The sequence below is a fragment of the Pristiophorus japonicus genome, chromosome 32 (genome assembly GCF_044704955.1).
Source record: "Pristiophorus japonicus isolate sPriJap1 chromosome 32, sPriJap1.hap1, whole genome shotgun sequence".
Taxonomy (NCBI): domain Eukaryota; kingdom Metazoa; phylum Chordata; class Chondrichthyes; family Pristiophoridae; genus Pristiophorus; species Pristiophorus japonicus.
This window is the reverse complement of record NC_092008.1, coordinates 10,027,807-10,051,339: the sequence shown is the minus strand read 5'-3', so window position 1 is coordinate 10,051,339 and position 23,533 is coordinate 10,027,807. Positions and strand designations below refer to the sequence as shown.

At 57.3% G+C, this 23,533-nt stretch overlaps 1 protein-coding gene across 1 annotated transcript in view; it reads left to right on the top strand.

Annotated features, from left to right (window-relative positions):
* Positions 1 to 345: 345 nt before the first annotated feature.
* Positions 346 to 23,533, top strand: part of lhfpl4b (LHFPL tetraspan subfamily member 4b) — a 30,802-nt gene continuing 7,614 nt past the window's right edge. Inside the window, exons 1-3 of the mRNA XM_070869000.1 lie at positions 346 to 986; positions 10,700 to 10,936; positions 22,505 to 22,525. Coding sequence (XP_070725101.1) covers positions 587 to 986; positions 10,700 to 10,936; positions 22,505 to 22,524 — 657 coding nt within the window. The 5' untranslated portion in view covers positions 346 to 586 and the 3' untranslated portion in view covers position 22,525. The remainder of the gene's footprint in view (positions 987 to 10,699; positions 10,937 to 22,504; positions 22,526 to 23,533) is intronic.

The following is a 23,533-nucleotide window of genomic DNA, read 5'->3' as shown; positions in this document are numbered from 1 at the left end:
GAGTCTAACCACATGCCGCAGGCAGTCACTCCCTCAGCCCTGGCCGATCGCTAACCGCGGATTAAATCTGCTCGCCTGGTGCGGGTCCTCCGCAAGGTTGCTGCGTGCTCGATAATCTTAAAAGACCCTTAACCGGTTGACAGACGACAGCTCAGAGAGGCGAAATTAACCAAGTCAGTGAGCGCAGTACTGGCGGAGATTAAACCCCGCTCGATCACAGACAGCATCTGGTGCAACCTGCGAGATCATCATCACGGGCAGTCCCTCGGAATCGACCCTGCTTTGTCTCACTGTCGGGGTTGACGGAAGGGGCCGGGAGGAATGTTCTGCGATAAAGGCGGAGCGTGAATGCTGTGGCTGCTCTGGCGTTGGCATCGGAAGCTGTGCTTGTGTGAGAATTGAAGGTTCCTGCAATCGGGCTGTGTGGAGGAGGACACGTGTGGCCTTGACGGATGGGCTGTCAGATCGGCAGCGATCCGCACAGTCTGTTGCTGCAGAGAGAAGCAGTGCGAGGGGAGGCCGAGTGTCCCAGGGCCCAGCCGGCGCGGGGCTCCGGCGATCAGGGAGGGCCGGGCGGGCGAGAGCCATGCTCGCCGCACAGGAGGTGGCACAGCTCTACCAGACGGACTTTGTGCGCAACGCCCGGGCCCTGGGCGCGCTCTGGGCCGTCTGCACCCTGTGCTTTGCCGTGCTGGAGGTGGTGGTGCTGATCGAGCCGTCCTGGGTCCGGGCCGCGGGCCAGGCCCGGCCCCCGGCTCCGGCGGGAGGCTTCGGCCTGTTCGAGGTGTGCCTGGAGACGGACGGCCCGCCCGAGTGCAGGGGCTCGCTGGCCACTCTCTCGCCTGTGCCTTCCTTCCAGACAGCGGCTGTCTTCGTCTGCATGGCCCTGGCGCTGGTGCTGGCTAGCCTGGGCGGCTTGGGCCTTTACCGCTTCTTCAGCCCGGCCACCGTCTACAAGGTTTGCGCCTGGCTCCAGCTGTCTGCCGGTACGAACCGTTATCTTTGCCGTTCGGTCAGGGTCGGAGGTCGTCGGGGTTCGTTTGGGGGTGGGGGGGCGCGTTAATTGTCGTCAGGCGACGCATCCAGGCCCTTCATCGGTTAATCTGGCTCGGCTGTGTCTCAGACACCGATTTATTACAGGAGGGATTTGAGCGCAAGGACGGAGAATGTTGAAATCGAGGCGTTGCTTAACCGGGAGCCAAAGCGGGGCAGCGAGTACAGTGGGTGATGGGTGAGTGGGACTCAGTGTGGGTTAGGACACGGGGCAGTGAGCACAGTGGGTGATGGGTGAGTGGGACTGAGTGTGGGTTAGGACACGGGGCAGTGAGCACAGTGGGTGATGGGTGAGTGGGAATCAGTGTGGGTTAGGACACGGGGCAGTGAGCACAGGGGGTGATGGGTGAGTGGGACTCGGTGTGGGTTAGGACACGGGGCAGTGAGCACAGGGGGTGATGGGTGAGTGGGACTCGGTGCGAGTTAGGACACGGGGCAGTGAGCACAGGGGGTGATGGGTGAGCGGACTCGGTGCGAGTTAGGACACAGGGCAGTGAGCACAGGGGGTGATGGGTGAGTGGGACTCGGTGCGAGTTAGGACACGGGGCAGTGAGCACAGTGGGTGATGGGTGAGTGGGACTCAGTGCGAGTTAGGACACAGGGCAGTGAGCACAGGGGGTGATGGGTGAGTGGGACTCGGTGTGAGTTAGGACACGGGGCAGGGGGTGATGGGTGAGTGGGACTCGGTGCGAGTTAGGACACGGGGTCAGTGAGCACAGGGGGTGATGGGTGAGCGGGACTGGGTGCGAGTTAGGACACGGGGCAGTGAGCACAGGGGGTGATGGGTGAGTGGGACTCGGTGCGAGTTAGGACACGGGGCAGTGAGCACAGGGGGTGATGGGTGAGCGGGACTCGGTGCGAGTTAGGACACGGGGTCAGTGAGCACAGAGGGCGATGGGTGAGCGGGACTCGGTGCGAGTTAGGACACGGGTCAGTGAGCACAGGGGGTGATGGGTGAGTGGGACTGGGTGCGAGTTAGGACACGGGGCAGTGAGCACAGGGGGTGATGGGTGAGCGGGACTGGGTGGGAGTTAGGACACGGGGCAGTGAGCACAGGGGGTGATGGGTGAGTGGGACTCGGTGCGAGTTAGGACACGGGGCAGTGAGCACAGGGGGTGATGGGTGAGCGGGACTCGGTGCGAGTTAGGACACGGGGTCAGTGAGCACAGAGGGCGATGGGTGAGCGGGACTCGGTGCGAGTTAGGACACGGGGTCAGTGAGCACAGAGGGCGATGGGTGAGTGGGACTTGGTGCGAGTTAGGATATGGGGCAGCCAAGTTTTGAATGAAACATAGAGATTTAGCATTCAGGTACAGCAAGCCATTAATAAAGCAAATGGTATGTTGGCCTTTATTACAGGAGGATTTGAGTATAAGAGTAAAGATGCCTTACTGCGATTATATCGGGCCCTGGTGAGACCACACCTGGAGTATTGTGCACAGTTTGGGTCTCCTTACCTAAGGAAGGATATACTTGCCATAGAGGGAGTGCAGCGAAGGTTCACCAGACTGATTCCTGGGATGGGGGCATTGTCCTATGAGGAGAGATTGAGCAGACTGGGTCCTTTCTCTCTGGAGTTTAGAAGAATGAGAGGTGATCGCATTGAAACACACACAATTCTTACAGGGCCTGACAGGGTAGATGCAGGGAGGGTGTTTCCCCCCCCGGGCTGGGGAGTCTAGAACCAGGGGTCACAGTCTCAGGATAAGGGGGCGGCCATTTAGGACTGAGATGAGGAGGAATTTCTTCACTCAGAGGGGGGTGAACCTCGGGAACTCTCTGCCCCAGAGGGCCGTGGGGGCTCAGTCGTTGAGTATATTCAAGGCTGAGATCGATAAATCTTTGGATATTACGGGAATCAAGGGATCGGGCGGGAAAGTGGAGTTGAGGTCGATGACCAGCCGCGAGCTCATTGAATGGCGGAGCAGGCTCGAGGGGCCGAATGGCCGACTCCTGCTCCTAATCCTTATGTTCTTGTGTGTGGGACTGAGCCCTTCGTACAGGGCAGTAACGGCCCAGGTTCCATTCCTGGCCTAGCTGTTCCCGCCCCCGGAGCCTCGCTGTTGGTGGAGTGGAGGGGCGGGGGGTGTGTGGAGGGGGTCTACCATTGGCCTCAGCACCCTCCCGTTTGGGGAGAAATGGGTGGAATTAGGCCACACGCCCATGCGCCCCCCCCCCCCCCACTTCTTGGCATCCTACCCAGAGAGTTTGACAACTGGAGGCCTACACGTGGCTCCAGTCCCTGCCAGAGGTGCCTGACTCTGAAATGCCCCGGCTAGCCAGCCTGGCAATGGGGCCAGTCAGCCTGGCAAGGGAGCCTCGGCAATCAAGAGAAGGGCAAAAAGATTTTTTAAAAGAAAGAAAGGAGGCTGAGAGGACAGGATCGGGACTGAGCCACGAAGCACCCCACAGTCGAATAGCCAGACCCACGGGTGGCCAGATTGCTGAAGGCTGGACCTGCCTGGTTGCCACTGGAGTTGCCCCGCCCTTAACCAACCTCTGTGGGAGTCGGAGCCTCCAAGGCGGGGTGGGGGGGTTGGGGTTCACCACGAATCTTTACCCCCCACCCCTCGAGTCTGGGCCGGTATATTTGGGCGCGAGGAATGTTTGGAGCTCTTGCCTGTAATGGGGGGAAGAATAGGGGAAAGGGAGCAAGGGGCAGTCACAATGGGCGGAATGGCCTCTTCCTGCGCTGTGTGATGATTCTAAGTGATGCCGCTGTTGCCGAATGTCACGGCCATCAGATTGGGGTGCCGTCATCTGGGGAGGGGGGGCAGCGGGGGGAGGGGGATTAGTGGGGGCAATCCCACAGAAATGCCCCTGGTATGGCACGGGGCAGGTCCAGGGGGGGGCCTGGAACATACATGGAGAATATTCCAGTGTTTCATCTAACACCGCGGGGATCTGATCAAGCCTCTTGTCCTCCCTTCCCAACCGTTTGCCCCTCCCCCCTCCCCATCACTTCCTCCCCCACCCCCTTCCCCTCCCCTCCCCTCCTTCCTCTCCCCCTCCCACTCTCCCCCCTCCGCTCCCCACCCCCAACCCCCTGTCTCCTCTCCCCCTCCCCCACCCGCTTGGTCTCCCTCCTCTCCCCCCGCCCCCTCCCCCTCTCTCCACCCCCCTCCCTCTCTCTCCCCTCACCCCTCTCTCCCCTCCCCCCTCCCGCTCCCTACCCCTCTGACCGTCACTCAGTGCCGGCGTCAGCCTCTCTCCCACGGGTCACCAACTGAGTTTCCCGACTCCGGCCCGGGGTCTGAGCCGGAGCGACGGAACACTCCATCCCCGAACCCCTCGGCCCCTGGACCCCGGACAGGCCCACAGTCGGTTTAGCTCCCATCCTGAGCTGGCAGGTGCCCAGCGGACAGGAGGAGGCCCATTCAGCCCCTCGAGCCTGTTACATTAGGAACAGGAGGAGGCCATTCAGCCCCTCGAGCCTGTTACATTAGGAACAGGAGGCCATTCAGCCCCTCGAGCCTGTTACATTAGGAACAGGAGGCCATTCAGCCCCTCGAGCCTGTTACATTAGGAACAGGAAGAGGCCTATTCAGCCCCTCGAGGCTGTTACATTAGGAACAGGAGGAGGCCCATTCAGCCCCTCGAGCCTGTTACATTAGGAACAGGAGGAGGCCATTCAGCCCCTCGAGCCTGTTACATTAGGAACAGGAGGCCATTCAGCCCCTCGAGCCTGTTACATTAGGAACAGGAGGAGGCCATTCAGCCCCTCGAGCCTGTTACATTAGGAACAGGAGGAGGCCATTCAGCCCCTCGAGCCTGTTACATTAGGAACAGGAGGAGGCCCATTCAGCCCCTCGAGCCTGTTACATTAGGGACAGGAGGCCATTCAGCCCCTCGAGCCTGTTACATTAGGAACAGGAGGAGGCCATTCAGCCCCTCGAGCCTGTTACATTAGGAACAGGAGGAGGCCCATTCAGCCCCTCGAGTCTGTTACATTAGGAACAGGAGGAGCCCATTCAGCCCCCCGAGCCTGTTACATTAGGAACAGGAGGAGGCCATTGAACCCTCGAGTCTGTTACATTAGGAACAGGAGGAGGCCCATTCAGCCCCTCGAGCCTGTTACATTAGGAACAGGAGGAGCCCATTCAGCCCCTCGAGCCTGTTACATTAGGAACAGGAGGAGGCCATTCAGCCCCTCGAGCCTGTTACATTAGGAACAGGAGGAGGCCCATTCAGCCCCTCGAGCCTGTTACATGAGGGACAGGAGGCCATTCAGCCCCTCGAGCCTGTTACATGAGGAACAGGAGGAGGCCCATTCAGCCCCTCGAGCCTGTTACATTAGGAACGGGAGGACATTCAGCCCCTCGAGCCTGTTACATGAGGAACAAGAGGAGACCATTCAGCCCCTCGAGCCTGTTACATTAGGAACAGGAGGAGGCCATTCAGGCCCTCGAGCCTGTTACATTAGGAACAGGAGGAGGCCCATTCAGCCCCTCGAGCCTGTTACATTAGGAACAGGAGGACATTCAGCCCCTCGAACCTGTTACATGAGGAACAGGAGGAGACCATTCAGGCCCTCGAGCCTGTTACATTAGGAACAGGAGGAGGCCCATTCAGCCCCTCGAGCCTGTTACATTAGGAACAGGAGGAGGCCCATTTAGCCCCTCGAGCCTGTTACATTAGGAACAGGAGGAGGCCATTCAGCCCCTCGAGCCTGTTACATTAGGAACAGGAGGAGGCCATTCAGCCCCTCGAGCCTGTTACATTAGGAACAGGAGGAGGCCCATTCAGCCCCTCGAGCCTGTTACATTAGGGACAGGAGGCCATTCAGCCCCTCGAGCCTGTTACATTAGGAACAGGAGGAGGCCATTCAGCCCCTCGAGCCTGTTACATTAGGAACAGGAGGAGGCCCATTCAGCCCCTCGAATCTGTTACATTAGGAACAGGAGGAGCCCATTCAGCCCCTCGAGTCTGTTACATTAGGAACAGGAGGAGGCCATTGAACCCTCGAGTCTGTTACATTAGGAACAGGAGGAGGCCCATTCAGCCCCTCGAGCCTGTTACATTAGGAACAGGAGGAGCCCATTCAGCCCCTCGAGCCTGTTACATTAGGAACAGGAGGAGGCCATTCAGCCCCTCGAGCCTGTTACATTAGGAACAGGAGGAGGCCCATTCAGCCCCTCGAGCCTGTTACATTAGGAACAGGAGGACATTCAGCCCCTCGAGCCTGTTACATGAGGAACAGGAGGAGGCCCATTCAGCCCCTCGAGCCTGTTACATTAGGAACAGGAGGAGGCCATTCAGCCCCTCGAGCCTGTTACATTAGGGACAGGAGGAGGCCATTCAGCCCCTCGAGCCTGTTACATTAGGAACAGGAGGAGGCCATTCAGCCCCTCGAGCCTGTTACATTAGGAACAGGAGGAGGACATTCAGCCCCTCGAGCCTGTTACATGAGGAACAGGAGGAGACCATTCAGCCCCTCGAGCCTGTTACATTAGGAACAGGAGGAGGCCATTCAGGCCCTCGAGCCTGTTACATTAGGAACAGGAGGAGGCCCATTCAGCCCCTCGAGCCTGTTACATTAGGAACAGGAGGACATTCAGCCCCTCGAGCCTGTTACATGAGGAACAGGAGGAGGCCCATTCAGCCCCTCGAGCCTGTTACATTAGGAACAGGAGGAGGCCATTCAGCCCCTCGAGCCTGTTACATTAGGGACAGGAGGAGGCCATTCAGCCCCTCGAGCCTGTTACATTAGGAACAGGAGGAGGCCATTCAGCCCCTCGAGCCTGTTACATTAGGAACAGGAGCAGGCCATTCAGCCCCTCGAGCCTGTTAGCCTGTTACATTAGGAACAGGAGACCATTCAGCCCCTCGAGCCTGTTACATTAGGAACAGGAGACCATTCAGCCCCTCGAGCCTGTTACATTAGGAACAGAAGGCCATTCAGCCCCTCGAGCCTGTTACATTAGGAACAGGAGGCCATTCAGCCCCTCGAGCCTGTTACATTAGGAACAGGAGGCCATTCAGCCCCTCGGGCCTGTTACATTAGGAACAGGAGGAGGCCCATTCAGCCCCTCGAGTCTGTTACATTAGGAACAGGAGGAGGCCATTCAGCCCCTCGAGCCTGTTACATTAGGAACAGGAGGAGGTCATTCAGCCCCTCGAGCCTGTTACATTAGGAACAGGAGGAGGCCCATTCAGCCCCTCGAGCCTGTTACATTAGGAACAGGAGGCCATTCAGCCCCTCGAGCCTGTTACATTAGGAACAGGAGGAGGCCATTCAGCCCCTCGAGCCTGTTACATTAGGAACAGGAGGCTATTCAGCCCCTCGAGTCTGTTACATTAGGAACAGGAGGCTATTCAGCCCCTCGAGTCTGTTACATTAGGAACAGGAGGCCATTCAGCCCCTCGAGCCTGTTACATTAGGAACAGGAGGCCATTCAGCCCCTCGAGCCTGTTACATTAGGAACAGGAGGAGGCCATTCAGCCCCTCGAGCCTGTTACATTAGGAACAGGAGGAGGCCATTCAGCCCCTCGAGCCTGTTACATTAGGAACAGGAGGAGGCCCATTCAGCCCCTCGAGCCTGTTACATTAGGGACAGGAGGCCATTCAGCCCCTCGAGCCTGTTACATTAGGAACAGGAGGAGGCCATTCAGTCCCTCGAGCCTGTTACATTAGGAACAGGAGGAGGCCATTCAGCCCCTCGAGCCTGTTACATTAGGAACAGGAGGAGGCCATTCAGCTCCTCGAGCCTGTTACATTAGGAACAGGAGGAGGCCATTCAGCCCCTCGAGCCTGTTACATTAGGAACAGGAGGAGGCCATTCAGCCCCTCGAGCCTGTTACATTAGGAACAGGAGGAGGCCATTCAGCCCCTCGAACCTGTTACATTAGGGACAGGAGGCCATTCAGCCCCTCGAGCCTGTTACATTAGGAACAGGAGGCCATTCAGCCCCTCGAGCTTGTTACATTCGGAACAGGAGGCCATTCAGCTCCTCGAGCCTGTTACATTAGGAACAGGAGGCCCATTCAGCCCCTCGAGTCTGTTACATTAGGAACAGGAGGCTATTCAGCCCTCGAGTCTGTTACATTAGGAACAGGAGGCCATTCAGCCCCTCGAACCTGTTACATTAGGAACAGGAGGCTATTCAGCCCCTCGAGTCTGTTACATTAGGAACAGGAGGCCATTCAGCCCCTCGAACCTGTTACATTAGGAACAGGAGGCCATTCAGCCCCTCGAGCTTGTTACATTCGGAACAGGAGGCCATTCAGCTCCTCGAGCCTGTTACATTAGGAACAGGAGGCCCATTCAGCCCCTCGAGCCTGTTACATTAGAAACAGGAGGAGGCCATTCAGCCCCTCGAGCCTGTTACATTAGGAACAGGAGGAGGCCCATTCAGCCCCTCGAGCCTGTTACATTAGGAACAGGAGGCCATTCAGCCCCTCGAGCCTGTTCCATTAGGAACAGGAGGCCATTCAGCCCCTCGAGCCTGTTACATTAGAAACAGGAGGAGGCCATTCAGTCCCTCGAGCCTGTTACATTAGGAACAGGAGGAGGCCATTCAGCCCCTTGAGCCTGTTACATTAGGAACAGGAGGAGGCCATTCAGTCCCTCGAGCCTGTTACATTAGGAACAGGAGGAGGCCATTCAGCCCCTCGAGCCTGTTACATTAGGAACAGGAGGAGGCCATTCAGCTCCTCGAGCCTGTTACATTAGGAACAGGAGGAGGCCATTCAGCCCCTCGAGCCTGTTACATTAGGAACAGGAGGAGGCATTCAGCCCCTCGAGCCTGTTACATTAGGAACAGGAGGAGGCCCATTCAGCCCCTCGAGCCTGTCACCATAGAATGAGATCGTGGCTGATCTGCATCTTAACTCCATCTACCCGCCTCGGTTCAACGACCATTAACCACTCGCCCCTTAATCTTCTGCACATGGGGGAAGAGGAAATGCTGGGAGGTGGCTAAGATTTGGCGGACAGCTAACGGTGGAGGAACGGCCGATATATTTCCAAGTCGAGGGATGGTGTGTGACTGGGAGGGGAACGTGGAGGGGGTGGTGTTCCCATGGAACTGCTGCCCTTGTCCTTCTAGGCGGTAGAGGTCGCGGGTTCGGGAGGTGCTGCCGAAGAAGCCTTGGCGAGTTGCCGCGGTGCATCTTGTGGACGGTGCACACTGCAGCCACGGTGCGCCGGTGGTGGAGGGAGTGAGTGTTGAAGGTGGTGGGGAGCAGGGCCCATCGAGCGGGGCTGCTTTGTCCCGGACAGGGGTTTACAGGCTCGAGATCTGGGGCCATGTTGAGACACAGGACCCAGAGGACGGGAAAGAGACAGAGACAGGGATTCTGCGAGAAAAAATCACGTTTTTTTTTGCACTGATCGGGACTCGAGGTGTTTTTTTAATCGGACCCCTCCAGTCCCGTCCTCTGCTGCTCCCGTTAGATGTCCTCGGCCCGAGAGGGAGGTCGTGTCGGCAGGGAGTGAGGATAGGGAGGGGGAGAGAGAGGTGGACGGGGGCAAGGAGCGAGGGAGGGAGGGAAGGAGAGAGAGAGGGATGGAGGGAAGGAGAGAGGGAGAGAGGGAGGGACGGAGAGAGAGAGGGATGGAGGGAAGGGGAGAGGGAGAGAGGGAGGGACGGAGAGAAGGAGCGAGGGAGGGAGGGGTGGAGGGAAGGAGAGAGAGGGAAGGAGGGAGGGAGCGAGGGAGGGAGGAATGGAGAGAGAGAGGGATGGAGCGAAGGAGAGAGAGGGAAGGATGGAGGGAGGGATGGAGAGAGAGAGGGATGGAGGGAAGGAGAGAGGGAGGAATGGAGAGAGAGAGGGATGGAGGGAGGGAGGAATGGAGAGAGAGAGAGGGATGGAGGGAAGGAGAGAGAGGGAGGGAGTGAGGGAGGGAGGAATGGAGAGAGAGAGGGATGGAGCGAAGGAGAGAGAGGGAAGGAGGGAGTGAGGGATGGAGAGAGAGAGGGATGAGGGAGGGAGGAATGGAGAGAGAGAGGGATGGAGGGAAGGAGAGAGAGGGAAGGAAGGAGAGAGGGATGGAGAGAGAGGGGGATGGAGGGAGGGAGAAATGGAGAGAGAGAGGGATGGAGGGAAGGAGAGTGGGAGAGAGAGAGAGAGGAAGGGGTGGAGGCAAGGAGAGAAGGAGGGAGGGACGGAGAGAGAGGGAGGATGGAGGGAAGGTGAGAGAGAGAGATGGAGACCAGTGTGTGAGCAGTGGGTCACACGTCCGGCCCGAGAGAGGGGTCTGCCCTTGGGGATGAGACATTAAAACCCGACAGCCCCCACACCCCTCACTTCCCCCACCTCCCCCCCCCCAGCTCTCCCGGGAGAGGACGCGAGAGAGCTCACAGCCACTATTGGATTGGAAGAAGGGCGGGGGGGGGGGGGAGGGGAAGAGATCTCGCCGGTGTCCTGGGGGCCCCGATATTTATCCTCCGAGCAACAACGACAGAAAAAGAATTGGCCGATGCGGTCAGAATTGCCGTGCGGGTTTGGTGGGATCTTGCTGTACACAGACTGGCCGCTTCACGTCCCCCCCCCCCACCCAGAAAAACAAGGCCTTCACCGGCCGCGCGAGGATTGGGGATGTGCTGAGAGGGTGGGGGGGGGGGCGTGGGGGGGGGTCGGGGGCGGGGGCGGAGCTTGCGTCTCTCTCTCTCTCTCTCTAACGCCCGCCTCTTGTTGCGCACAGCAAGCTGCCAGGCGCTGGGCTGCCTCACCTTCCCCGCCGGCTGGGAGACGGCCGAGGTGCGCCGGCTGTGCGGGCCCCAGGCGGGCAGCTACGCCCTGGGGGCCTGCTCCATCCACTGGGCCTTCGTGCTGGCCATCCTGGGGGCCATGGATGCCCTGGTCCTCTGCGGGCTCGCTTTCGTGCTGGGCAATCGGCAGGACACGCTGCTGCCCGAGGGCTTCCGGCCTCCGCAGAAAGGTAGGTGGGGAGGGGGAAGGGGGGGGGAGAGGGGGAGGGGGGAGGGGGAGAGGGGGCGGAGGGAGAAGAGGGGGCGGGGGAACGGGGGAGGATGTGGGGAGGGGGGTAGGTGGGAGTGGGAGAGGGAGAGGGGGGAGGGAGAGAGGGGGAGGGGAAGAGGGGGAGGAGGGAGAAGAGGGGGTGGGGGAATGGGGGAGGATGTGGGGAGGGGGGTAGGAGGGAGTGGGAGAGGGGGGCAAGGGGGGGAGGGGAGGGGGCAGATGGGAAAGGGGTATGTGGGGAGAGGGGGAGGGAGAGGGAGGAGGGGGGAAGAGAGTGAGGAGGGAGGGGGGAGGGGAGTGTGGAGCGAGGGGGGAGGGAGAGAGGGGGAGGGGAGGGAGAGGGGAGTGTGGAGCGATGGGGGAGGGAGAGAGGGTGAGGGGAGTGTGGAGCGAGGGGGGAGGGGGAGGGGAGTGAGAGGGGGAGGGGAGTGTGGAGCGAGGGGGGGAGGGAGAGAGGGGGAGGGGAGTGTGGAGCGAGGGGGGAGGGAGAGAGGGGGAGGGGAGTGTGGAGCGAGAGGGTAAGGGAGAGAGGGGGAGGGGAGTGTGGAGCGAGAGGGTGAGGGAGAGGGGGGAGTATGGAGCGAGGGGGGAGTGAGGGGGGGAGGGAGAGGGGGAGGGAAGTGTGGAGCGAGGGGGGGAGGGAGTGAGGGGGAGGGAGAGAGGGGGGAGTGTGGAGCGAGAGGGGGAGGGGAGTGTGGAGCGAGGGGGGGAGGGAGAGAGGGGGAGGGGAGTGTGGAGCGAGGGGGGAGGGAGAGAGGGGGAGGGGTGTGTGGAGCGAGGGGGGAGGGAGAGAGGGGGAGGGGTGTGTGGAGCGAGAGGGTGAGGGAGAGGGGGGAGTATGGAGCGAGGGGGGAGTGAGGGGGGGAGGGAGAGGGGGAGGGAAGTGTGGAGCGAGGGGGGGAGGGAGTGAGGGGGAGGGAGAGAGGGGGGAGTGTGGAGCGAGAGGGGGAGGGGAGTGTGGAGCGAGGGGGGGAGGGAGAGAGGGGGAGGGAGAGGGGGAGGGGAATGTGGAGCGAGGGGGGGAGTGAGAGAGGGGGAGAGGAGTGTGGAGCGAGGGTGGAAGGGAGAGGGGGGAAGGGGAGTGTGGAGCGAGTGGGGGAGGGAGAGAGGGGGAGGGGAGTGTGGAGCGAGGGGGGAGGGAGAGAGGGGGAGGGGTGTGTGGAGCGAGGGTGGAAGGGAGAGGGGGGAAGGGGAGTGTGGAGCGAGTGGGGGAGGGAGAGGGGGGGAGGGAGAGGGGGAGAGGTTTGTGGAGCGAGGGGGGGAGGAAGAGAGGGGGAGGGAGAGGGGGAGAGGTTTGTGGAGCGAGGGGGGGAGGGAAAGAGGGGGAGGGGGAGAGGTTTGTGCAGCGAGGGGGGGAGGGAGAGGAAGAGGGGAGTGTGGAGCGAGGGGAGGGGGGAATGGTGTGTGGAGCGAGAGGGGGAGGGAGAGAGGAGGAGGGGAGTGTGGAGCAAGGGGGGAGGGAGAGAGGAAGAGGGGAGTGTGGAGCGAGGGGGGAGGGAGAGAGGAGGAGGGGAGGGAGAGGGGGAGAGGTTTGTGCAGCGAGGGGGGGAGGGAAAGAGGGGGAGGGGGAGGGAGAGGGGGGAGGGAGAGAGGGGGAGGGAGAGGGAGAGGGGGAGAGGTTTGTGGAGCGAGGAGGGGAGGGAAAGAGGGAGAGGGGGAGAGGTTTGTGCAGCGAGGGGGGAGGGAGAGAGGAAGAGGGGAGTGTGGAGCGAGGGGGGGAGGGAGAGGGGGAGTGGTGTGTGGAGCGAGGGGGGGAGGGAGAGAGGAGGAGGGGAGTGTGGAGCGAGGGAAAGAGGGGGAGGGGAGGGAGAGGGGGGGAGGGAGAGAGGGGGAGGGAGAGGGAGAGGGGGAGAGGTTTGTGGAGCGAGGGGGGGAGGGAAAGAGGGGGAGGGGAGGGAGAGGGGGAGAGGTTTGTGCAGCGAGGGGGGAGGGAGAGAGGAAGAGGGGAGTGTGGAGCGAGGAGGGGAGGGAGAGAGGAGGAGGGGAGTGTGGAGCGAGGGGGGGAGGGAGAGGGGGAGTGGTGTGTGGAGCGAGGGGGGAGGGAGAGAGGGGGAGGGGAGGGAGAGAGGAGTGGGGAGCGAGGGGGGAGGGAGAGAGGAGGAGGGGAGGGAGAGAGGAGGAGGGGAGTGTGGAGCGAGGGGGGGAGGGAGAGGGGGAGTGGTGTGTGGAGCGAGGGGGGGGGGAGGGAGAGAGGGGGAGGGGAGGGAGAGGGGAGTGGGGAGCGAGGGGGGAGGGAGAGAGGGGGAGGGGAGGGAGTGGGGAGCGAGGGGGGAGGGAGAGAGGGGGAGGGGAGGGAGAGGGGAGTGGGGAGCGAGGGGGGAGGGAGAGAGGGGGAGGGGAGGGAGAGGGGAGTGTGGAGTGAGGGGGGAGGGAGAGAGGAGGAGGGGAGTGAGAGGTGGGGGCGCGTGTTTGGAGGGGAGACTGCTGGGGGAGGGGGCTGTGACTGTGCTGGCGATCCACTTTGGACCTTGACCATGGTTCAGAACACAAACCGGATCGTTGGCCGAGATTGCCTCGTGACACGGCAACACGACCATGACACCATTGCTGACTTTGACGTCTCTTTTCAACACGATTATTCAAATCAGGATGAACAAGAGAAAGCCTGGTCTTGAGATTTTTCTTCATCAATAGCTCAGCAGGAACCCCAGTAAGTGTATGAAGTCTTGACCTGTAACTGAGCAATATACATGACAACCGTCTCTGCAGTGAGCCCTGAGTTACACGTTTCATACTTTGCTTGGATCGTTTGAACGGCACGCTCTACCTGACCATTAGAAGCAGGCTTGAATGGAGCTGATCTCACATGTCTGATGCCATTGAGTTTCATGAACTCCTGGAACTCAAGACTTGTGATGCAAGATCCGTTGTCGCTCACAACAATGTCAGGCAAACCCTGAGTAGCAAACATGATACGAAGGCTCTCGATGGTAGCTGTAGACGTGCTGGATGACATAATAACACACTCTATCCACTTAGAATATGCATCTACTACGACAAAAAGCATCTTTCCTAGGAACGGGCCCCGCAAAATCAATGTGGATCCTGGACCATGGTTTGGAGGGCCACGACCAAAGACTCAGCGGAGATTCCGCTGGTACGTTACTTCGCTGCATGCAAGTATTGCACTGATGCACGCATGATTCCAGATCAGAGTCAATTCCAGGCCACCAAACATGAGACCTAGCAATGGACTTCATCGTGACAATACCAGGATGAGTGCTATGAAGTTCACGGACAAATTTCTCTCGACCTTTCTTTGGCATGGTTACACGATTACCCCACCGTAAACAGCCTGACTGAATGGACAGCTCATCCTTGCAACGGTTGTAAAGTTTGGTCTCCTCACGGTTTTAAATTGGCTCCCCCCCGTATTTTGTGCCCCCTAGTTCTGGTCTCCCCGACCAGTGGAAACAACCTCTCTGCCTCTATCTTGTCTATCCCTTTCATTATTTTAAATGTTTCTAGAAGATCACCCCTCATCCTTCTGAACTCCAAGGAGTAAAGACCCAGTCTACTCAATCTATCATCATAAGGTAACCCCCTCATTTCTCGAATCAGCCTCGTGAATCGTCTCTGTACCCCCTCCAAAGCCAGTATATCCTTCCTTAAGTAAGGTGACCAAAACTGCACGCAGTACTCCAGGTGCGGCCTCACCAATACCCTGTACAGTTGCAGCAGGACCTCCCTGCTTTTGTACTCCATCCCTCTCGCAATGAAGGTGCCATATAGGCCGACGTCAGATCCAGTTTCGTGAACGACTTTCCACCAGCTAGCATGGCGAACAGGTCATCAGTCTTCGGTAACGGATACTGATCCTGTTTCGAAAATCGGTTAATCGTATCCCTGTAGTCTCCACAAATCCTGACAGTGCCATCACTCTTCAACACAGGAACAATGGGACTCGCCCACTCGTTAAACTCGACCGGTGATATGATCCCTTCACGCTGGAGTCTGTCGAGCTCAATTTCAACCTTCTCCCTCATCATGTATGGAACAGAGCGAGCTTTGTGATATTGGAATCCAGGTGAATCTGCACCTTGGCTCCCGTAAAATTACCAATGCCAAAAGACGGAAACTTTTTCAATACTTGAGCACACGAAGTGTCATCCACCCAGGACAACATCTTGACATCATTCCAGTTCAGCTTGGTTTTCTCGAGCCAATTCCTGCTGAACAGCATTGGACCATTATCTGGGATGATCTATAATGGTAGTTCGTGAACCATACCGTCATATGACACCTCGATTTCTGCACTGCCGAGCACCGGTATGAGTTCCTTAGTGTAAGTACGCAACCTGGCATTGACTGGACTCAGCTTCAGTTTCACAGCCTTAGTGTCCCACAACCTGTCCAATGTCCTTTGGCCCGTTAGCGACCGGCTCGCACCCGTGTCCAGCTCCATTGATACAGGCAGGCCATTCAGCTTCACATTAACGACTATCCGCTGGCTCTTGCTCCGGAACGAATACTGTCCATTCACTTCCTCCTCGGGTTGCGTATCCGGGCCATCACTGAACTGGTCCTCATCAACCACGTGGTGAGCCGCACCACGCTTGCTCCGTTGTGGACACATCCTGGTGACGATGCCCCGCTTTCGAACGTCCATTGCATGAGTATTGCTCAAACCGACACTGATCAGGCTGACGATTGCCCCCACAACGCCAACAGGGTGAAATCTGGATCGAACCAGTTGGCGGGCTCTGAGCAGCGGCAGGTTTTTGCGTCAGCAGCGCTGCCCGAAGACGACGCCATCTTGTTTACAGTACATGCCGTGGAACTCCGACTCGTCGAGGATATCTGCCTCAAATTATCATCCGTCGTCATGCATGCCTGGGCAGTCGCGATGGCCTTTTTCAAATCCAGGGTCTCTGCAGCCAACAGCTCCCTGAGGATCGCATCATGGCTGATGCCGATCACGAAGACACCACGCAGCATGTCTTCCAGCGTGTTCCCGAACTTACACGGCTCAGCAAGACGTGGCAGGTCGGCGACAAATCCTGACACGGCCTGACCCTCAGCACGAACACGCGTGTAGAAACGGTAGCGTGATATGGTGATCCCCTCTTGTGGCTTCAGATAACCACCAACGTACACAATTCCTCGTGCCCTTTCTCTGCCAGTCGTACAGGCAAGGGAAGGTTCTTCATGAGGCCGTAAATTTTCGGACCACAAACGGTGAGGAGAACCAACTGCGTGGGCCTCTGCCTCCAGGCCGTTGGCCACAAAATACTGATCCAGGCGCTCGGCAAAATCCGCCCAATCCTCGCCCTCCACAAATCTCTCCAGGATTCCAACAATGTCCAGTGTGCATGTGAAGGTTCTTAAATTACCGCGTCGCCAATTGTAATGACTCAAGGGTCTGGTTACTGTAAACTCACTCAGGTACAACCCGATCCATCTTTATTCCAGCCCAAGAGTGCCAGCGTGATAAAGGCACCCCGCTTATGTACAGGTGACCAAGCTCACATGCCTCATGCGTACTGCCCGATGACCTCCGACCTCGGCGCCCTCTGGTGTCTGGTGACCCCCAAGCATTAATACATAACACCTTCACTCCCTCCTTGCCAGCCTCACTCCCTCCCGGCATCCCTCCTTCCCTCCCTCCTTGCCTCTCTCTCCGTCCCTCCCTCCTTCCCTCTCTCCTTCCCTCCCTCCTTCCCTCCCTCATTCCCTCCCTCATTCCCTCCCTCCTTCCTTCTCTCCTTGCCTCTCTCCTTCCCTCCCTCCTTCCCTCCCTCCTTCCCTCCCTCCTTCCCTCCCTCCTTCCCTCCCTCCTTCCCTCCCTCCTTCCCTCTCTCCTTGCCTCTCTCCTTCCCTCCCTCATTCCCTCCCTCCTTCCCTCCCTCCTTCCCTCCCTCCTTGCCTCCCTCCTTGCCTCTCTCCTTCCCTCGCTCCTTCTCTCCCTCCTTCCTTCCCACTTTGCCTCTTCCCTTCTCTCTTTCTTTTCCTCTCTCCTTCCCTCCTCCCCTCCCTGCTCTGAGCAGTGTCCGGAACATTGGCCTTCCAGTTCCTGGAGATTGCAGAGCAATCCTGCAGGAGAGGCAAGCCTAAAGTCAAATGTCAGGGTTCAGGGGTGAGAGGAGCTGATCTCTGCAATCTACCCCCCGCCCCCCCCATCGCTATCTCTGTAACCCCCTCCAGCCCCGATACCCCCCCCTATCTCTGTAACCTCCTCCAGCCCCTACACCCCTCCCTATCTCTGTAACCCCCTCCAGCCCCTACACCCCTCCCTATCTCTGTAACCCCCTCCAGCCCCGAAACCCCTCCCTATCTCTGTAACCCCCTCCAGCCCCTACACCCCTCCCTATCTCTGTTACCCCCTCCAGCCCCTATACCCCTCCCTATCTCTGTAACCCCCTCCAGCCCCTAAACCCCTCCCTATCTCTGTAACCTCCTCCAGCCCCTATACCCCTCCCTATCTCTGTAACTCCCTCCAGCCCCTAAACCCCTCACTATCTCTGTAACCTCCTCCAGCCCCTAAACCCCTCCCTATCTCTGTAACCCCCTCCAGCCCCTAAACCCCTCCCTATCTCTGTAACCCCCTCCAGCCCCTACACCCCCTACACCCCTCCCTGTCTCTGTAACCTCCTCCAGCCCCTACACCCCTCCCTATCTCTGTAACCCCCTCCAGCCCCTAAACCCCTCCCTATCTCTGTAACCCCCTCCAGCCCCTACACCCCTCCCTATCTCTGTAACCTCCTCCAGCCCCTACACCCCTCCCTATCTCTGTAACCCCCTCCAGCCCCTACACCCCTCCCTATCTCTGTAACCTCCTTCAGCCCCTACACCCCTCCCTGTCTCTGTAACCTCCTCCAGCCCCTACACCCCTCCCTATCTCTGTAACCTCCTCCAGCCCCTACACCCCTCCCTATCTCTGTAACCTCCTCCAGCCCCTACACCCCTCCCTATCTCTGTAACCCCCTCCAGCCCCTACACCCCTCCCTGTGTCTGTAACCTCCTCCAGCCCCTACACCCCTCCCTATCTCTGTAACCTCCTCCAGCCCCTACACCCCTCCCTATCTCTGTAACCCCCTCCAGCCCCTACACCCCTCCCTATCTCTGTAACCTCCTCCAGCCCCTACACCCCTCCCTATCTCTGTAACCCCCTCCAGCCCCTACACCCCTCCCTATCTCTGTAACCTCCTCCAGCCCCTACACCCCTCCCTATCTCTGTAACCTCCTCCAGCCCCTACACCCCTCCCTATCTCTGTAACCCCCTCCAGCCCCTACACCCCTCCCTATCTCTGTAACCTCCTCCAGCCCCTACACCCCTCCCTGTCTCTGTAACCTCCTCCAGCCCCTACAACCCTCCAAGATCTCTGCACTCCTCCAATTCTGCCCTCTTGCGCATCGCCCTGATTATAATCGCTCCACCATCGGTGGCCGTGCCTTCTGTTGCCTGGGCCCCAAGCTCTGGAACTCCCTCCCTAAACCTCTCCACCTCTCTCCTCCGCCTTTAAGATGCTCCTTAAAACCGACCTCTGACCCAGCCTTTGTCCCTAATGTCTCCTTATGTGGCTTGGTGTCAGATTGAGTCTGATTTACGCTGCGTGAGTGAAGCGTTTTACTGGGGGGGGGGGAGGCGCCCCCAATCGATAATGGAAGGGCGGGGGGGTACCGGCGAGGGAATGAACAGTCTGCTGTCAGACTTGTGCTCTGCGGGGAGAGAAGGAAAGAGCGACCACGTGGGCCGTTGTTCTGTCTCGGAGGCCTTTGGTTCTGTAACTGGGGCCAAGTGATCACAGCGAACACTAAAAGCACCTCCGGCCCGTATCCTAGCAACAGGCGGCCTACCATGGCAGAAGCCTGCTGCATTGCAGTCGACCGGGGGAGGTAGGGGCTGAGTGTGGGGCTGATGTCATCCACCGATGAATCACTGCGTTTAATTACTGCAGATCCCACTTCCCGACCAAACATTCTCTTCATCATCCCACAAGGCCACGCCGTCAGTAACACAGCCTCTTCAACGTTAACCCTGCAGTTACATGGAGAGGGGGTCTCCCCATCAGGGACCCCGATATAGAGGGGGTCTCCCCATCAGGGACTCCAATATAGAGTCTCCCCATCAGGGACCCCGATATAGAGTCTCCCCATCAGGGACCCCGATATAGAGTCTCCCCATCAGTGACCTCGATATAGAGTCTCCCCATCAGGGACCCCGATATAGAGGGAGTCTCCCCATCAGGGACCCTGATATAGAGTCTCCCCATCAGGGACCCTGATATAGAGTCTCCCCATCAGGGACCCTGATATAGAGTCTCCCCATCAGGGACCCTCATATAGAGTCTCCCCATCAGGGACCCCGATATAGGGTCTCCCCATCAGGGACCCCGATATAGAGGGAGTCTCCCCATCAGGGACCCCGATATAGAGTCTCCCCATCAGGGACCCCGATATAGAGGGAGTCTCCCCATCAGGGACCCTGATATAGAGTCTCCCCATCAGGGACCCCGATATAGAGGGAGTCTCCCCATCAGGGACCCCGATATAGAGTCTCCCCATCAGGGACCCCGATATAGAGTCTCCCCATCAGGAACCCCGATATAGGGGGAGTCTCCCCATCAGGGACCCCGATATAGAGTCTCCCCATCAGGAACCCCGATATAGAGGGAGTCTCCCCATCAGGGACCCCAATATAGAGTCTCCCCATCAGGGACCCCGATATAGAGTCTCCCCATCAGGAACCCCGATATAGAGTCTCCGCATCAGGGACCCCGATATAGAGTCTCCCCATCAGGGACCCCGATATAGAGGGAGTCTCCCCATCAGGGACCCCGATATAGAGGGAGTCTCCCCATCAGGGACCCCGATATAGAGGGAGTCTCCCCATCAGGGACCCCGATATAGAGTCTCCCCATCAGGGACCCCGATATAGAGGGAGTCTCCCCATCAGGGACCCCGATATAGAGGGAGTCTCCCCATCAGGGACCCCGATATAGAGGGAGTCTCCCCATCAGGGACCCCGATATAGGGGGAGTCTCCCCATCAGGGACCCCGATATAGAGGGAGTCTCCCCATCAGGGACCCCGATATAGAGGGAGTCTCCCCATCAGGGACCCCGATATAGAGGGAGTCTCCCCATCAGGGACCCCGATATAGAGGGAGTCTCCCCATCAGGGACCCCGATATAGAGGGAGTCTCCCCATCAGGGACCTCGATATAGAGGGAGTCTCCCCATCAGGGACCCCGATATAGAGGGAGTCTCCCCATCAGGGACCCCGATATAGAGGGAGTCTCCCCAACAGGGACCCCGATATAGAGGGAGTCTCCCCATCAGGGACCCCGATATAGAGGGAGTCTCCCCATCAGGGACCCCGATATAGAGGGAGTCTCCCCATCAGGGACCCCGATATAGAGTCTCCCCATCAGGGACCCCGATATAGAGGGAGTCTCCCCATCAGGGACCCCGATATAGAGGGAGTCTCCCCATCAGGGACCCCGATATAAAGGGAGTCTCCCCATCATGGACCCCTTTTATAAGAACATACCTAATAGGAGCAGGAATCGGCCATTCGGCCCTTCGAGCCTGCACCACCATTCAATAAGATCATGGCTGATCATTCCATCAGTACCCCTTTCCCGCTTTCTCTCCATACCCCTTGATCCCTTTACCTGTAAGGGCCACATCTAATTCCCTTTTCAATATATCTAACAAACCGGCCTCAACAACTTTCTGTGGTAGAGAATTCCACAGGTTCACAATTCTCTGGGTGAAGAAATTTCTCCTCATCTCGGTCCTAAATGGCTTACCCCTTATCCTTAGACTGTGACCCTGGTTCTGGACTTCCCCAACATCGGGAACATTCTTCCTGCATCAAACCTGTCCAGTCCCGTCAGAATTTTATATGTTTCTATGAGATCCCCTCTCATCCTTCTAAACTCCAGTGAGTATAAGCCTAGTCGATCCAGTCTTTCTTCATATGTCAGTCCCGCCATCCCGGGAATCAGTCTGGTGAACCTTCGCTGCACTCCCTCAATAACAAGAATGTCCTTCCTCAGATTGTAAATTCCTGGATTCTTTTACCTCAATCTGGTTCAGTAAAATTACTGAGTCGAATACCTCTTGTGCTTTGAACAAAGCAGTCTTTATTACCGGCCAGTAAGACCTATCAGACAGAAGATATACTCTCTGGATAGAGCGTACACACTCCCTACGGATAGGTGAAGTTGCATCGTAAAGCGTCAACAGTTATACAGTTTTGAAATCAGATAACAAAATACAAATGGATTGACAGTCTAACTCATTAGTCAATCTATATGAGATGTTCTTCTTGAAAGCTCAAGTATTGCCTCTAAATGTTTCAATCTAATGGTGTGACTATTTACTGAGACCTTGCAATTCTGCAGATTTATTTTATGTTACAATTAGATGTCATTGGCAGGATTAGTGACTTGAAACCTTGAGACAGACTGTTAGCTATGCTGATGTTGCACTATTTGCAATCTGACATTCTCCCAGCTATTCTTCCATGGCTTATACATTTTCATATATCCCGTTTACTTTACTGTCCTTAATTCCATATATTCCGTTCAGATATCCACAAGATTAGGAGACCAAAACTGTACACAATATTCCAGGTGAGGGCTCACCAAGGCCCTGTACAACTGCAGTAAGACCTCCCTGCTCCTATACTCAAATCCCCTCGCTATGAAGGCCAACATACCATTTGCCTTCTTCACCGCCTGCTGTACCTGTATGCCAACTTTCAATGACTGATGTACCATGACACCCAGGTCTCGTTGCACCTCCCCTTTTCCTAATCTGTCACCCTTCAGATAATATTCTGTCTTCCTATTTTTGCCACTAAAGTGGATAACCTCACATTTATCCACATTATACTGCGTCTGCCATGCATTTGCCCACTCACCTAACTTGTCCAAGTCACCCTGCAGCCTCTTAGCGTCCTCCTCACAGCTCACACCGCCTCCCAGCTTAGTGTCATCTGCAAACTTGGAGATATTACACTCAATTCCTTCATTTAAATCATGGACTCATGGATGAATCATGGATGATCTGATCATGGACTCAGTTCCACTTCCCTGCCCACTCCCCATGACTCTTCACTCACTGATTGCTCAAAAATCTGTCTATCGCCTCCTTAAATATATTCAATGTCCTGGCCTCCACAGCTCTCTGGCGCAGAGAATTCCACAGATTTACAACCCTCTGAGAGAAGAAATTCCTCCTCATCTCAGTTTTAGTTGGGCGACCTCTTATTGTGAAATTATTCCCCCTAGTTCTATAGGGAGTCTCCCCAACAGGGACCCGTGCTGTACCTGCCCTGAGAGTGTTTGATGGGGACAGTGTAGAGGGAGCTTTACTCTGTATCTAACCCTGTGCTGTACCTGCCCTGGGAGTGTTTGATGGGACAGTGTAGAGGGAGCTTTACTCTGTATCTATCCCCCTGTACCTGCCCTGGGAGTGTTTGATGGGATAGTGTAGAGGGAGCTTTATTCTGTATCTATAGAATTAATGATTATTTTTGTGCACTGTCTAATTCTGTTCTATTTCTTTCCCCTTCAGCTGTGAGCAATGTGATATAAGGTACGTTGAGTCTTTCTGTTTCAGATTAGTGTTTAGAGGATGATTTGCCCCTTAACCCTCCTCTCAGAAAACTCGCAACGAATGTATTAAACCACCAAGATATACGGCCCAGAAACAGGCCGTTCAGCCCAACCAGGCCATGCCGGTGTTTATGCTCCACTCGAGCCTCCTCCCGTCTTTCCTCATCTAACTCTATCTCCATATCCCTCTATTCCCTTCTCCCCCATATACTTGTCCAGCCTCCCCTTAAATACCTCGATACTATTCACCTCAACCCCTCCCTGTGGCAGCGAGTTCCACATTCTCACCGCTCTCTGGGTAAAGAAGTTTCTCCTGAATTCCCCATTGGGTTTCTGGGTGACTATCTTATATTGATGGCCTCTAGTTATGCTCTTCCCCACAAGTGGAAACACTCTCTCTGTATCCACTCCATCAAAACCTTTCATCATTTTAAAGATCTCTATTAGGTCACCCCTCAACCTTCTCTTTTCCAGAGAAAAGACACCCAGCCTGTTCATCGTTTCCTGATATGTGTACCCTCGTATTTCTGGAATCGTCCTTGTAAATCTTCTCTGCACCCTCTCCAGTGACTCTATCTCCTTTTTATAATATGGTGACCAGAACTGTGCACAGTGCTCCCAGTGTGGTCTAACCCAGGTATATGGAGACCAGAACTGTGCACAGTGCTCCCAGTGTGGTCTAACCCAGGTATATGGAGACCAGAACTGTGCACAGTGCTCCCAGTGTGGTCTAACCCAGGTATATGGAGACCAGAACTGTGCACAGTGCTCCCAGTGTGGTCTAACCCAGATATATGGAGACCAGAACTGTGCACAGTGCTCCCAGTGTGGTCTAACCCAGGTATATGGAGACCAGAACTGTGCACAGTGCTCCCAGTGTGGTCTAACCCAGGTATATGGAGACCAGAACTGTGCACAGTGCTCCCAGTGTGGTCTAACCCAGGTATATGGAGACCAGAACTGTGCACAGTGCTCCCAGTGTGGTCTA